Source organism: Moschus berezovskii, chromosome 7 (assembly GCF_049115385.1).
Source record: "Moschus berezovskii isolate FMDL1 chromosome 7, NW_MosBer_1.0, whole genome shotgun sequence".
Classification (NCBI taxonomy): Eukaryota; Metazoa; Chordata; class Mammalia; order Artiodactyla; family Moschidae; genus Moschus; species Moschus berezovskii.
Window position 1 is genome coordinate 85,011,535 of NC_142466.1, and position 17,387 is coordinate 85,028,921.

At 42.5% G+C, this 17,387-nt stretch overlaps 1 protein-coding gene and 1 pseudogene across 2 annotated transcripts in view; both read right to left on the bottom strand.

Moving 5' to 3' along the window:
* The window catches only part of SLC28A3 (solute carrier family 28 member 3), a 92,574-nt gene that overhangs the window by 63,755 nt on the left and 11,432 nt on the right, over window positions 1-17,387 (bottom strand). For both annotated transcript variants that reach the window (XM_055427392.2, XM_055427393.2), the window contains exon 2: window positions 2,945-3,074. In XM_055427392.2, the coding sequence (XP_055283367.2) occupies window positions 2,945-3,074 (130 nt within the window). The remainder of the gene's footprint in view (window positions 1-2,944; window positions 3,075-17,387) is intronic.
* LOC148777391 (dual specificity protein phosphatase 5 pseudogene) lies at window positions 10,038-12,826 on the bottom strand (annotated as a pseudogene).

Here is a 17,387-nt window from a genome sequence, read left to right on the forward strand (position 1 = left end):
TTTTGGCCAACACAATATTTTGTTACAGCAGCCTGAGTGAATTAAGACAGTTTTTAAAGAAATGTATAGTACATACATCGTTTACATATATTACAGAGGAAGTCATGGAAATATTCACAGGCAGGGCAGCTCTTACTCCTCTCCCTTACTCCTGCCAATCCCACTGCAGGGGGGTCTCTAATTAGTATTAATACTGTCACCCAGCATCAGTTTCCATTGCCTATAACCTGGTTCTGAACATCAGACTAACTTAACTGGTATCTCAACCACACACAAATCTCTTCCAATTTCTGTTCACCTTTAAGTAATGCTGGAGTACTTTAATACTTTGATCATGTAAATTTTAATCATTTCCTTCTCAAACATCTGATGAGCACACGTGGAGGCCACATGGTCTAACACCAGTCTTCCCACTCCCTTCATCCCCCCCGCCCAGCTCTACATCCTTTCTACCCAGAGCACACAGGCACTTTCAGGTCCTGGGCCAGGGCACAGGCAGTTCTCTTTGTTTGAGATGCTCTGTTCACACCCTTCCCTGTTTATCTGGGAAATCCTTGCCTACCTTTAAGTGACACCTGATGTTCTCTGAACATCTATGACACAGAATAGTGTGTTATTCCCTCTTGAATTGGCTCCTCCCTAGTGGTGGCCATATCTAGGGGGCAGTTAACAACCGTGCTGAGTAAACAGATATCTCTGGAAATTCTTATTGAAGGTCTAGCACCGGACAGATAACCTGGTTAGTGCTTGAACAATCTGTATCACTGGAGGCAGAGATGGTGAGGAGACATCTCACAGGTATCTCAATCTTATCTTCCAGTAGTTACTGCCACATAGTTACTAGTCACTTCCCCATAATTTATTGACCCTAAAAGCCCAATCCCTCTTTCCTTTGTCTATTCACTTCTCCACAATTTATCATCCTTTTAAAAAAGGTATATCAGCCTCTGAGTCTTACTGCTTCATTGGGATTTTTACTTTCTTTCTGTGAAATTTATGTGTACAGAACACTAAAAATACTAATAAAATTTGTATGCCTTTCTCTTATTTAATCTCCCACTTGTCAGTTTAATTCACAGACTTCAGGAGCTGAATCTAAGACAGTAGAGGGAAAGATTTTCTCTCCCCTACACTTATAACCTGTGAGATGAGCATGACTGTAATAAATACACAGACGATTAAACTGAGGATCAGGGAGGTTATGAAAACTTGTGGAAGACTCAGGACAACTCAGGGTTGAGTCAAACCCTTTTACCTTCCTTGTTCCTTTCTTTGCTATTGCTTAAGCATTTGTTTTGTTTGTGTATTGAAGCTGAAGTCTAGGGGATTTCTGACATCTGTTCACATGGGCTTCCCAGGCTGAGTGTCAGCTTAGGGAAGGAAGCATACTTGGGAAGAGCCCTGAAAAATCCCTGTCCCAGACCCAGTCAGAAAGCCTGGTATTTTCTGGTGACAGTCTCCTGTGGCATATAGACCTGGGCCAAGCAGCATTACTCACTCAATGAGTTTTGGTTGATGACATAAGACAGTTTGCAAAACCCAGCTGTGTGGGGCAGGTACCCAGGCCTGATCTGACAGAGGATTTAATACCTGGTTTGAGAAAAAGGAACTCTGATCTGAATAGACATTTCTTCAAAGAGGACATACAGATGACCAACAGACACACAAAAAAGATGTTCAACACCGCTAGTTATTAGAGAAATGCCAATCAAAACTATGATGAGAAATCACCTCACACCAGTCATAATGGCGATCAGCAAAAAATCCACAAACAGCAAGTGCTGGAGGGGGTGTCGAGAGAAGGGAACCCTCCTACAGTGTTGGTGGAAATGTTTATTGGTACAGCCACTATGGAGAACAGTATGGAGGTTCTTTAAAAAACAAAAAATAGAGATACCATATGACCCTGCAGTCTCATTCCTGGGCATACATATTCACAAAAAAACATGATCCGAAAGTATCTATGCACCCCAGTGTTCATTGCAGCACTATTTATAATAGCCAAGAAATGGAAGCAACCTAAATGTCCATTGACAGAGGGATGGATAAAGAAGATGTTGTATATATACACAATGGAATAATACTTAGCCATTAAAAAGAATGAAATAATGCCATTTGCAGCAATAGAGATGAAACTAGAGAGTGCCATTCTGAGTGAAGTTAAGTCAGGCAGAGAAGGAGAAATATTGTATGACATCCCTTATATGTGGAATCTAAAAAGAAATGATACAAATGAACTTAGTTACAAAACAAAGAGACTCACAGACTTATAAAATGAGCTCATAGTTGCTGGGGGAAGGTATAGTTAGGGAGTTGGGGAAGGTCAAGTATACACTGCTATATTTAAAATGGATAAACACCAAGAACTGGAACTCTGCTCAATGTTATATGCCAGCTTGGGTGGGAGAAGGGGTTGAGGGAGAATGGATACATGTATATGTAAGGCTGAGTCCCTTTGCTGTTCACCTGAAACTACCACAACCTGGTTAATTTGCTACATCCCAATACAAAATAAAAAGTTTGAAGTTTGGTGGGGAAAAAAGAATACACATGTATACTTAAAGAAAGAGAGAGAGGAAGGGACTCTGAGGTGCTGACTACCTTCAGGATCTGGATTCTTCCCCCATTCTTCCCCACTCACCAGTTCTTTGGGAAACTGTCTGTAGGTAAATACTATATCCATGTCGTATGAGCCCTAAACACAAGCAGGAGAGGACAGTCTTGTTTTCAAGTGACAGGGCAGGTCAGGGATCAAAACAGGTTCAGTTAAGAGACTTTTCAGGTTTGTCAACCCAAGAAAGAAAGAATAATAGGCTTAAAGAGAATCGTTAAGAACCTTATTGCATTACAATAATCCCTCTGCTTTAGTGAAGAAGCTTGCCAGAAAGGCCAGGAAAGAACATTACTTACTTGGTCTTAAACATAAAACAAAAGACCTGCTTACCTGAAAGCCATTGTTGCTGCAACCCTGGTCTGGGAGGGCCGCCACCCTCTGCAGCTCCACAGAGTTTTTGCTGCTCATGGACTTGGGCTCCGGAGTCTTTTCAGATGTCTGGGCTGGAGATCCGCTGTATCTGTGAAATCAAACACAGCCTCTGCTGAAGTCAGAATGCCACCTGCTATCATAGGCACCAGGCCATCAATTCAGTTTGGGAACTTTGATCTAAATCTCCTGGTTGGGGTGGGGCAGGAGTGGTGAGGGGCGGGGTGGACGCTTTCAGGTCAGGTCCACCTACCTCATTAATCCTTCTCATTATCCCCATTCCTGCCGGTCCATTTTCACTCAGGGAAGAAGACTCCTGTGCCGCTCAAAACAGAAAAGGACATTTTCTCTACAGTCTTGAGTGAAAGAATCTAATTCCTGTGCTAGTGTTGGGCAATGGGAGTGGTGAGTGGCAGGAAACATAAAGGCTGGCTGTTACCTGTGCTAGGTCTGTGTTCCAGACATTACATATGGTGGTCTTGATTTATCTTGAAACAACGGAAAACTGAGGTGTCCATGAACATCACCTCAGTTAATCTCAGAGTAACAAAAGTTAATGGTTTGCTCAGGGCCACCTGGCTAATGAATGGACAGTGAAAAGTCAAATCTAGGTGGATTCCAAAGCCTTCTTACTCTATCCCTGCCAACAAACAGGGTTGCTTCAAAAAATCCAACTCCTAGAGGGACTTCCCTGGTGGTCTAGTGTTTAAGACTTCTAAGAGTTTAAAAATGGTCCAGATCAAAATATCTTAAAAATAAACCCAACTCCTAGAAATGCAAAGATGTAGCAGCTAAATGAAAAGTGACCAACTTAAAAGATTCTTTCCTCTATGAAAATTTTAGCTGTGGGATTTTTTTTTTTTCAAAACAGCAATTTCCCCTAGTACATTGAAAATGAACTATTGTGCATCTATTAATTATTATAATTGTGAGGCCTGTGTGGAAATGTGAAAAGTGTTTGTTAAGTGAAAAACTCAAATGTATAAATTGAATGCTGTGTACAGTATAGGAAGAATGGAAGAAGATATCAAATACTACTAGCGGTTATTTCTGGGTTTTTTTTTTTTTATCCTTTGTATACTTTATTTTATTTATTTATTGGGATTGCACTGGGTCTACATGGCTGCTTTCGGATTTTCTCTAATTGTGGTGAATGGGGGCTACTCTTCTTTGCTGAGCGTGGGCCTCTCATTGCAGTGGCTTCTCTTGTTGCAGAGCACAGGTTCTTGGGTGCGTGGGCTTCAGTAATTGCAGCATGTGGGCTCAGCAGTTGTGGCTCCCAGGCTCTAGAGCTGTCTCAGTAGTTATGGTGTATGGGCTTAGTTGTTCCATGGCACGTGGGATCTTCCTGGACAAGGGATCAAACATGTGACTCCTACATTGGCAGGCAGATTCTTATCCACTGTACCACCTCTACCAGGGGAGGCTTGGGTTATGGTTTTATGGGTGGTTGCTATTTTCTCTTTCATCCTTTGCTAAATTTTCTATAAAGAGTGTGGTTTCCTATCATTATCATCATATTGAATATATGTATACACACATATGTGTATATATGAACACATATACAGTATGATGATATGAACATATATATACACACATGTGTGTGTCTGTATGTTAAGAGCTCATTGGACCTATTTTGCCTGGGTTCAAATCCTGGCTCTGCTACTCACTACAGTGAACTACAACTTAGCTCAAGATCTAAACCCAGCCTTCTGCCTGTCCTTAGGTAGCCCCAGAGCTAAGAATGGTTTCTAGATCTTAAAACAGTTGAAAAAATTGAAAGGATGAATATTTCATGACATATATAAACTACATGAAATTCAAATTTCAGTGTTCATAAATAAAATTTTGTTTGCACACAAACATGCCCATTCACTTATGTATTGTCTATGACTGCTCAAGACTCAATCTAGTTTATAGTTGGAAAAGATCCTTATTCCCCAAAGAAAAAGAAAAACCTTCATTCTTCTGTTTATGGTTGTAATTGCAGAAATGTGATTAAAATGTCTTGACATTCTTGCAGGTATTGTTATATGAACCTTTTTAAAAGGCAACAACCCAGTATTTTATCTGCCCCTAGGCTGTAGACAGCATGCTTGAAAAGATACAAGCATATTTGAGAGCAGGTCACAGTACAAGCAAGATCACACTACAGTGTTGATTGAAAGGCACGATGACCTGCTCATTTCATTCTAAGGCAATACCAGCTAAAAGGAAAATTTGATAGCTACTTAAGGCAAATTGCATGTACAAGTAGTATGCTAAAATGCAAAAATAGATAGTCATTTCCAGAGAATTTTTAACTTTAAGTGCTGTCTATCTGAAACTTTTGGTTAAGAGCTTTTAGAAGTGATGAAAATTCTGACTTTCTTATTGCAGCACAAGAATTAACTTGGGACTATTCAGGGGACTATCACTTGATGGTACCTTGGTAGAAGCTATGGCTCATTTTAAACAATTTGGAGATAGACATTGCCATCAGAAAATGAGGTGAAAGACCCTTTCAACTTTCCAAGACTGCATATTAAATCATTCCCCAGTTACGCAGAATCATTATTTGTAAGGAATAATTTGTGCCAAGGCCTGGAAACTTAACTGTCTCTTAACTCCACTGCATCAGCTATTTTCATTACAGGGTTCCTCAAACTCAATATTAAACTTTGAAACCACTGTATAGAAATCAAATTACTAGACTTTTTAATCAAGGGATCTATGTTCTATTCCATTTCATAAAAGTTGGCTTTTAGACCAAAAACCATGGACTGTGTATACAAACTCAAATAATAAAGAAAAACAAAAAACCTCCCAACCCCCTTCAAATTTATTAAAAATATGCAAGTAAAAAATTATAAACACATGACAGTAGATCTTGCTTCATGTATGTAGTTCTATAGTAAGGTCATTCTTTTCCTTTTGGTGACATATTTCCAAAAAGAGTAAGATGAATAAAAAAAAAATTGTCCACAACATTTCTCCCATGTTGAGAACAATGTATTACATGCTTCAGCATGATTTTTATCTGCTCCTGCTGTCATCCTTGGAAGGACATTTCACGTACTACAGATTAAGATTTTTTTAAATACATCTTGAAGTAGCTTAGTAAACTAAAAATGTGATGGCTACACATCTTAATCTAACCAACTTGAATTTTTGAGTTGGTTAGTTAGATTAAGAGAGAATCTAAGAGTGAGGGAAAAAAAAGCAATAATGTGTGTTTGAAATAGAAAATACTTTGGGATGTTTCTCCAACAAAATCACCTTTGAAGTTAAATTTTGCTTTTCAACATCCCCGCTATAGAGCTGGTACTAGGAAAGGCCAGGTGTGGAATCTGGAATCTGCTGCCTGGATAATGCCCACCCATGATTTACTATTTCTTGGCCTTCTGGATCACTTTAGTTGTAATCCTTAGACAGATGATCTTGGTACCAGTGTGGACCAGAAAAGCAAAAGGGAAGAGAACTAGCATCTGTTGATCATTGCCATGCACCTTTTAGGTACTTATAGTGTTTCCATTTATCTTTGCAACAACCCTACAAGTGAGGTGTTAATAGCCCCATTTCACAGATGAAACACTTGAGGCTCAGGGGACGAAGTGACTTTTCCAAGAACATAACTAGTAAGTGGCAACATTGTGATTTGAGCCCAAGTGTATGAGACCTAGACCTGTCAAGAGCTAAGTTCTGGAAGGAAATAAAGCCCAAAGAGAAGCACAACTGAGTTAATACCCAAAAGTGTTCAGTCTATTAGTGGGAAAAGCAAACTACAACCAAGATGAATGGAAAAAGCGTAATAAAATTGAAAAACGAAGAGGTTGTCAGGACAGCAAAGTTTAATCCATCTGCGTACTTCAAAATCCCCAAAAGATGTGCCAGTGCTTCACTGAGGTAATTCCTAAGTAGCCCCAAGAGTTGACCTGTCATATCTGATTCCACTGGAAGTGAATGCTTGGACCTGCAAGTGACAGGAGGGCAGAGATGGTACCCACCTTAGTCTCTGTATTTAGCATCACTTGAAAAGACTCTGATGCTGGGAGGGATTGGGGGCAGGAGGAGATGGGGACGACAGAGAATGAGATGGCTGGATGGCATCACTGACTCGATGGACATGAGTTTGAGTGAACTCCGGGAGTTGGTGATGGACAGGGAGGCCTGGCGTGCTGTGATTCATGGGGTCGCAAAGAGTCGGACACGACTGAGCGACTGAACTGAACTGACAGCAGAGCAGGCTCAGGGCTGAATAGCTTGTCTATTGACCAAAGGAGGAAACTGGAACCCCTGCATTCCCATTGTCCCAGGAATCTGTGTGAACTGTATAATGAACTGTGAAGGAGGTGAGCGCCCATGGCTGGCCCTGCCCAAGAACCAGTGCCGGGAGGACGGTGGAGTAAGCAGAATCTAGGCTGCACGTTTTAAGGGGCCACTCACTCTCAGTGAGTACAGGGTCAGGACCTGAGAGTGGGTTCTTCTTAAATTTTGTGCCCCAGACCCCTTGCCCAGCTTACCCTACTCCTGGTCCTGCCACGAACAAACCCTGAGTCTGTTTTGGATCAGTGTAAGGTAGCAGTTAAGCATGTAGGCTCTGGGCTCAGTCTAGCTACCAACCCAGGCTCTGCCTCTTACTAACGCTAACTAGCTGGAACCTCAGGCAGGTTACTCACCAGAAACCTCTCTAAACATCTGTTGTTACTTGCAAAACAAGGGTCGGAGTTGTGCCTACCTTCTAACAGGTCTACTGGGAGAGTTTGACGGGGTACCACATGGAAAGTATCTTGTGCATTGTAGGAAGAAGGCACACACTCAAGATTCCAGGGCAAATCTGCCAGCAGCTGCCCTGAAAGGCAACCCAGGGGAAACATTCTTTGTTCCTTGTCAATGCACGAGAAAACAAGACACAGTTTGCGAGGCCATGGTAGGTGGTTTTGGATGGTCAGCTAAATAAGGCTGCTACTAGAAGAAAATATTGCAATCTGTGGAGAAGAGACCACTCAAATGTGTTTTCTTCACCATTTTGCAACTGTGATGGCAAGAATTATGAATGGATGCTAAAGTTAGTGGCTGGCAGAATTTGATGAGAAGGACATTTATGTGCTTCTTAGTGTCTCCCCACAAAGTACGTATTAATCAAAGAAGAAGTAAGAGAAACTTTACAATGGGGAAACCTGGAGGACACACCTTACCAAATAGTCACCAGAAATGGGGGAAAGTGACATTCTGTGCCTCCTGATATGAGCACTGAGCAGGACACCACATCACTTTTGTGGAATTATTGCCCCAAATGTATAACCTGAGTCTAATTGGGGCCAATTGGGGGATGTTTTACAAAATAACTGGACTATATTTCTCAAAATTGTCATGTTTGTAGAAGACAAAGAAGACAGAGAGTCCATCCCAGATTACAGAATACCAAAGATATTTGACAGATAAAAGCAGAACATCATCCTGGAGTGAGCCCTGTACCAAGGGGAAGGTTTGTTATAAAGACCAACATAGGGACAATTGAGCACATTTGAATTTTGGTCATAGTAAGGTATAGTCTTAAATTCCCTCATATTGATAATGATACTGTGGTTATGTTAGAGAATGACCTTAGGAAATAGACTTTGGAATATGGAGGAATAAAGGAGTATATGATGTCTATAATTTATTCCTAAGTGGTTCAGAGCAAAACAACATGCAAATGTATATGAGAGCTATTGAGGTGTTATATAAAGCTAATGAGGTGTTGCTGCTGCTGCTGCTAAGTCACTTCAGTCGTGTCCGACTCTGTGTGACCCCATAGACGGAAGCCCACCAGGCTCCCCCGTCCCTGGTATTCTCCAGGCAAGAACACTGGAGTGGGTTGCCATTTCCTTCTCCAATGAGGTGTTACAAAATAAAAAGACACAAAAAGATGTTTTGTGAATTATCCATATATGCTAATTATAAATTTAACCTCTGTCATGGATGGGGACAGGGAAATTAATTTGTATATACATGTTTCCCTTTTACTTTTTTATTTTGTACAATAAAAACAACAACAATCAATAACATACTGCTTTTTTTCACATCCATATGATTTTAAGAAATTGCTTTTTCTTCTGGAGAGATAGTTTATAGATGAAACAAATAGTGTCAAATGGTGAAATCTGTGAACCTCAGAAGTCCATAGCGTGAAACCTACTCGCAAGGGCAGGGAAGAAAACAAGAGTCATGAGAGAAGAGGCGGGCACGCATTAAGGACGGCAAGCTGGGGAAATGAACATTTCCAATGCCACTGACTCAGAACACAACAGTAGTCACACTTTTCCTCCTTCACTTTAAAGGGTGATTTTTGGTCTGTAGTCTGAAGAATGACTTCAAATGACACAGGAGTTGCTTTGAGGAGACATACAACAAGAAAGTTTCAAGAACACTTAAGAATCACTCTAAAGGCCTAGGTCCCAGAAAGAACCCACAGGGAAAAGCAAAGTCAGAGAGCTGATGTCTGGCTGCTTCAGCCAACCACCTCCACTGGACCCATGAAGGAGTCTCAACAGCATTTGAGGGAGAGTTCAAATCAGCATATATATGGTGTCCTTACAAACCCTGTAGGGTTACTTTCCTGACCAGATGGTGACAGCTTATGCCCTGAAGAAGCACAGACAGAGATTTCCAAAGTTAAATAAGGTGGAAAGTGAATTGGTTTCATAGCTTCCGTTTCTTCTAGTCTAACAACAGCTTTCCCCTCCTGGCTCCCCACTCTCTGTTCCTTCAGGTACTTATTGCCTTATGCTTAAGGCAGTGAAGAGGTGAACTTTGAAGTTCAAGGACCAGGCAGTCCTGAGGACAGGACATCTGGAGGCCCAGGAGCCACATACACTGTGTTCTCATAACGGCTGGGCCTGCCTTTAGTCCTGAGAACCTATCCCTGAGGTCAGTAAAGCTCCTTTGTAAGCCTGGTGACCACTCGCTGTTCCACGGGGATAGCACGACATGAAAATCTGAGGTTTTCAGTGTTGCATAGGTCTGAAATATCCATGAGTTTAGAAAACAAAACCACAGTTGTTCCTGGCTGGGCTGGTGCCCCAATCCAGTCCTAGCAGGACAATGCTGTGGCTGTGGGCTCCCGCTGAGCTCTGAGACCCTGAGAAGGGTCAGCACTGGCACCAGCATGGAGCTAGGGCACATGCAGTGGGAGCCCTGCATGACAGGGCTCAGTGGTGGGTGAGATGGCCATGAATGAAGAATTGACTGCCTCCCCTCTGCAGGAGGGAGCTGGGGAGTGGCTTGGAAGGCAGGATCTCAGAGCCATAGTGCAGGAGCTGGCCTGGGAGACCGAAGAGGAGGAGGTCACTCCTTTTCTTCTTGATGGGATTGAGGGCCTCCTTCAGGCAGAACTGCTTGGTCTTTGTGAGGTTAACCTTGCCGATGGTGGGTGAATGGAGGAACCCAGTTTCATGGTGGACCAGGGCCTTTCCTTCCTTTCCCTGACATTCTATGAAGCCTATGGCTTCTTGAAAGTGGGAGCTTATGTCAGACTTGGGACTGTCTTCTGCAGGGACCCCTTTGTAGTATAGATGGGCTGGGCAGGCCTCGGAGATTTGTAGGGGACTTTCAGTGGGGCTGTGAAATGCAGATTGGTGAGGATCACACACTTGGATGCATGGTAGGCATTTCCAAGGTTGAGGAATAGAAGGACTGTAACAGAGCTGCCTTGTTCAACAGCTGGCTGATAGCTGATGTGAGCACTGGTTCCCACTCTGTCTACTGAGGACTCTCTTAGCTTCAACCTTGTCTTTTGAAATCAGTATTCTGTCCATGCAATGCTCAGGATATTCCAGTTAAAAGGTCTCATATCCCCCTTTGAGGAAGTAGACCTGTGGGGCTGGGGCCAGCAGACAGCCAGGTGTCACCAGAACATAACAGTGCAACCCCCTCCCCCCAACCCCACACCCTGGCCTGGCTGCTCCCTGCCCCAGAAACTCATGTTTATTTGGCTGTGCCACACAGCTTTGCAGGATCTTACTTAGTTCCTTGATCAGGGATTGAACCTGCATCCTCAGCAGTGAAAGCATGGAGTCCTAATAACTGGACATCCAGAGAACTCCTCAGAAACCCTAATTTATATTTTTTACATCTGTTACTCCATGTATTTCCCCCCATGTGGTTAAATACAGATTCCATACATATTTTACTATTTATGTTCAGAGTTGGGATGGACTTATTTACAACAGCAAAAATTCTGCTACTTAAAAAGTTTAAGGTTTTTGGAATAAGGGTTTTCTCTTACATAATATATCTTTAAACCAGTAAAACTTGTCATTTCTAGGTCAATTTATGTGACTTAGAATAATAGAGATGCCCCAAGTAATTGTCAGTGATATTGAATTTTAAAAATTTAAGGATGTACCCCCAAAGTTGTAAGTGGCCCTTAAAAGTTGCTCTAATTCTAAAACTAAATGTTTAAAACACACCTTGAACTCTTATTTTCAGCCTCATCTATCATTACCCGGTTATTTCACATTTTGGAGGAAGCCTGAGATAGTGTCAGGGCTCTTAGAGCAGTTGGTAGAACATTTGGAAGTTGCAGCATTATTTGGGAACACAGGGAAATATTGGTATTTAAGTCTGTTCAATCTACTGTGCAGGAAAGGACAATGTCCTACATAAGTAGTGTAACAATCACAAACACAGAAAACTATGTAAAAGTAAGTAAGAAAACGTCTGTTTCTGAGTTTTTCTGTTAACTTTAGTTTCTTACTTCAGTTCAGTTCAGTTCAGTTCAGTCGCTCAGTCGTGTCCGACTCTCTGCGACCCCATGAATCACAGCACGCCAGGCCTCCCTGTCCATCACCAACTCCTGGAGTACACTCAAACTCATGTCCACAGAGTCGGTGATGCCATCCAGCAATCTCATTCTCCGTCGTCCCCTTCTCCTCCCGCCCCCAACATTTCCCAGCATCAGAGTCTTTTCCAGTGAGTCAACTCGTCGCATGAGGTGGCCAAAGTATTGCAGTTTCAGCTTTAGCATCAGTCCCTCCAATGAACATCCAGGATTGATCTCCTTTAGAATGGCCTGGTTGGATCTCCTTGCAGTATAAGGGACTCTCAAGAGTCTTCTCCAACACCACAGTTCAAAAGCATCGATTCTTCGGCGATCAGCCTTCTTCACAGTCCAACTCTCACATCCATACATGACCACGGGAAAAACCATTGCCTTGACTAGACGGACCTTGGTTGGCAAAGTAATGTCTCTGCTTTTTAATATACTATCAAGGTTGGTCATAACTTTCCTTCCAAGGAGCAAGCGTCTTTTAATTTCATGGCTGCAATCAGCATCTGCAGTGATTTTGGAGCCCAAAAAAACAAAGTCTGACACTGTTTCCACTGTTTTTCCATCTATTTCCCATGAAGTGATGGGACCAGATGCCATGATCTTTGTTTTCTGAATGTTGAGCTTCAAACCAACCTTTTCACTCTCCTCTTTCACTTTCATCAAGAGGCTTTTGAGTTCCTCTTCACTTTCTGCCATAAGGGTGGTGTCATCTGCATATCTGAGGTTATTGATATTTCTCCCAGCAATCTTGATTCCAGCGTGTGCTTCTTCCAGCCCAGCGTTCCTCATGATGTACTCTGCATATAAGTTAAATAAGCAAGGTGACAATATACAACCTTGACGTACTCCTTTTCCTATTTGGAACCAGTCTGTTGTTCCATGTCCAGTTCTAACTGTTGCTTCCTGACCTGCATACAGGTTTCTCAAGAGGCAGGTCAGGTGGTCTGGGATTCCCATCTCTTTCAGAATGTTCCACAGTTTATTGTGATCCACACAGTCAAAGGCTTTGGCATAGTTTCTTACTTACCAATTGCTTTATTAGCATTCATTAGCCTGATTTAACAGAGAAGGCAATGGCAACCCACTCCAGTGCTCTTGCCTGGACAATCCCATGGACATAGGGGTCTGGAAGGCTGCAGTTCATGGGGTCGCGAAGAGTTGGACACGACTGAGCGACTTCACTTTCACTTTTCACTTTCATGCGTTGGAGAAGGAAATGGCAACCCACTTCAGTATTCTTGCCTGGAGAATCCCGGGGACGGGGGAGCCTGGTGGACTTCCGTCTATGGGGTCGCACAGAGTTGGACACGACTGGAGTGACTTAGCAGCAGCAGCAGCCTTATTTAACAGTCATCAAAACCAGTCATTCTGGGTAACTTTCACTCATTCACTCAATACAAATTTTAATTATGAAAAGAAAAAAAAGAAATCCTATTCTCAGTGTCTCTAGTGAGAATTGCAGGTACTGAGATACTGTTCATCACTGTTCTGCCAGGAACCTGGGAGAATGCCTGGCCCTCGTCTGCCTCATTTTGTTCTACTCTCTTCCTTGCTCACAAATCTTCCAGGGCCTTGTGGCTGTGTTCTGGCTTTGGAGCATTTTTCACTTGAACTTGGAGCAGTCCCTGGACTGCTTCACTCTCACAGTTTGACTCTCAGCTCCTCAGGCGAGCTGCCTGGGACCATCCAATCTTCTTGAAGGTTCTGACTGTCTCAGGTATTACAGGACACAGGGCCTGGCCTGGAGGGAGTGCAGAGGCAGCACAGCTGTATAGGGGCTATGAAGGCTTCTAAACAGCATCCTCCTGAAAAGAACCAGACAGGTGCACCTATGACTTCTAGAAACAAGGACATTTTTAAACCTGAGGTTACATCTAAACGTGATCTGAAAAGGGCTTCAAAAGTAATCAAAGTTAAGACAATTTTAACATCCAAAAGGACAATGTTTACTACAGTGGAACCATATTAAGTCTACAAAAATTCATGAGTCCATAACCATTCTTAAAAAGAAAACTCTAGAAAAATCCCCTCTTGCTTGTCACCACTTAAGCAAATTTATTTCCTTACTGTGAAAGTTATGGAGAAAAGTAAGCATTTATATCATCCAATAGGAACAGCATTACAAGGTAACAAAATAGCCCCAGTTGATGAGAAGTTACATTTTATAAAATGCAAGTATAAAAGGAATGACAGGATTTGAAAAGCCTTATTTGGAGGCCTCTTGATGCTAAAGCTGAAACTCCAATACTTTGGCCACCTCATGAGAAGAGTTGACTCACTGGAAAAGACTCTGATGCTGGGAGGGATTGGGGGCAGGAGGAGAAGGGGACAACAGAGAATAAGATGGCTGGATGGCATCACTGACTCGATGGACATGAGTTTGAGTGAACTCCAGGAGTTGGTGATGGACAGGGAGGCCTGGCATGCTGTGATTCATGGGGTCGCAAAGAGTTGGACACGACTGAGCGACTGAACTGAACTGAACTGAGCAAAGATGATAAGTTGGTTTTAAATAAGTGAGTGGACAGCAGGTGGGATGCTGGATACTCTATGGAGCCAAGTTCGTGGGACACAGGTGACACACTGGCATGGGGCACAGTGAAACAGCAGAGTAAAGAGATCAGGCCACAAAGAACTAAACAGACATTTCTCCAAAGAAGACATACAGATGGCTAGCAAACACATGAAAAGATGCTCAACATCACTCATTATCAGAGAAATGCAAATCAAAACCACAATGAGGTATCACTTCATGCCAGTCAGAATGGCTGCTATCCAAAAGTCTACAAGCAACAAATGCTGGAGAGGGTGTGGAGAAAAGGGAACCCTCTTACACTGTTGGTGGGAATGCAAACTAGTACAGCCACTATGGAGAACAGTGTGGAGATCCCTTAAAAACCTGGAAATAGAACTGCCATATGACCCAGCAATCCCACTGCTGGGCATACACACTGAGGAAACCAGAATTGAAAGAGACATGTGTACCCCAAATGCTCATCGCAGCACTGTTTATAAAAGCCAAGACATGGAAGCAACCTAGATGTCCGTCAGCAGACAAATGGGTAAGAAAGCTGTGGTACATATACACAATGGAGTATTACTCAGCCATTAAAAAGAATACATTTGAATCAGTTCTAATGAGGCGGATGAAACTGGAGCCTATCATACAGAGTGAAGTAAGTCAGAAAGAAAAACACCAATACGGTATACTAACACATATATATGGAATTTAGAAAGATGGTAACAATAACCCTATATGCGAGACAGCAAAAGAGGCACAGATGTATAGAACAGTCTTTTGGACTCTGTGGGAGAAGGCGAGGGTGGGATGATCTGAGAGAATAGCATTGAAACATGTCTATTATCATATGTGAAACAGATCGCCAGTCCAGGTGTGATGCATGAGACAGGTGCTCAGGGCTGGGGCACTGGGATGACCCAGAGGGATGGGATTGGGAGGGAGGTGAGAGGGGGGTTCAGGATGGGGAACACATGTACACCCATGGCTGATTCATATCAATGTATGGCATAACCACTACAGTATTTTAAAGTAATTAGCCTCCAAGATTCATGGGGTCTCAAAGAATCGACACGACTGAGCGACTGAACTGAACTGAACTGAACTGAAAATAAATAAATTAAAAAAAAATTTTTTTGAAAAAAAAAAAAAGATCAGGCCAATCTCAGTCCAAACGGACAATTTGTTTTAAGTGGGTCCACCAGATATTATGAGCTTCTAAATTGGGACAATGTGAAGTACACAACATTTCTGTTTTTGCATATGGATACCTTGGTATCTTTTTTCTTAAAAGCTCTAAAGTTAGATTGTTGTTTAGTTGCTAAAACAGAAGCCGCCTCTTTTGCCACCCCATGGACTATAGCCTGCCAGACTCCTCTGTCCATGGGATTTCTCAGGCAAGAATACTGCAGTGGGTTGCCATTCCCTACTCCAGGGGATCTTCCTGACCCAGGGATCGAAACTGTGTCTCCTGCATTGGGAGGCAGATTCTTTACCACTGAGTCACCTGGGAAGCCCTAAAGTTAGATTACCTGATTCTAACCCAAATTTCCCTCTTCAAGGCTGAGTTCTTGAGCAGGGTAGGCTATCTCTCAGAAACTCAGTTTCCTAGACCTCTTAGGGTTTTTTGAGGACCTAATAATAATATTTGTGAAATTGTTGGACCAGAGCCTGACACTTTCGAGACTCAATAAATTAGCTATTATTGTTGCATTTTCTTTATATGTCTGTGTATAATCTCTCCTCTCCTGCCCTCATCTCAGTCCAGCCCATGAGATTCTATACTTCCAGTTGGGTAAGTTTAGAACCCATTAAAGTGTCAGGACCGAAGTTCCAGACTCTTCCATTAATAGTCTCCTTGTAGAACCTGAGTGAGTCAGTTGCTCAGAGACTCTGACCCTCAATTTCCTCACCATGAGCCTGGGAAGAGAGGTGGACAGGGTGAAGGGGACCTTAAATGTGTGCCATGTAGGGAAAAAAGATGACACAAAACAGGGTATTAAGATGTTGCTTGGCATGATTGGGTTTTAAAGCCTGGGACACATGCATGTAAGAGAAAAGTGATGTTTCCCAGTCACAGGGCAGGACACTGGTCTTATTTCTCTTAACATCTTCTAAAATAAAACTGAGGGCTGCCCTGATTCTACTCTTTTCAGGATTTAGTGAACAAATATTTGTTTACTAAATCTTTTAAATCTGTTATGATCATAATTCTTGTTCCAGAATAAAAATTTCATGGCATTGTCACTTAACAAAACAGTAAAATGTACTTATTGACCACACCAATCACCTGCTTGCCTGATAGACCATAAGCTCTGTTACGGCGGAGACCTTTGTTTTTGTTCATTGATGTAACTCCAGGACCTACAACAGTGCCTCAGATATAGTAAACATTTGATAAATATTAGTTTAATTGTTCAAAAATCCTTACAAAGTTATCAGCTTGGATAGTGAATGTTTCTGTAAAACATGGGGCTCAGGTCCTGTGAAAAGGCTACATTTACTTGTCTCCATTCAAGGTTGATTTGAGTCAGGGAAACGTCAAAGTTGAGTAAGGACTTTGTAAACATGTGCAGTGTGTGTCACTCGCCATAGCAGACTGGGTTTTCCCCATAACTCTCCCTTTGCAGTTTAGTCACAGGAAGTAAGTAGGAATTCAGATTCCAATCCCTGCCTCTCTTTGTTCCTCCTAAATGAGGGCAGCTGATTACAAAGGAGCCTGTCAGTGCTGAGGTCTCCATGTTCCAGAGCTGGGTGAGGAGGTGATCAGGGAGTGGAGACTGAGTACAGCCTTGGCAGACAGCAGGGACAGGGCGATGGGTGCCCCAAGCAGAATTGTTTTGTCCCCACAGAGGACCATGGTGGAACACCTTCCCTGTCCAGGCCTATAGAATCACAAGGACCTCAGAAGTTAAACACCATGCCCCAGGTCACAGAGCTAGAATCTGCTGGAACCAGACAACCCAATCTATGCTGTCTGCCTTGAAGACTTGAGTTTTCCCCACTGTTCCTCTTCTGCTTTTGGCATCTCCAGTTCCTAAACATTTATTGAGAGCCTGTCATGAACCAGACACTATTCTAGACACTTAGGT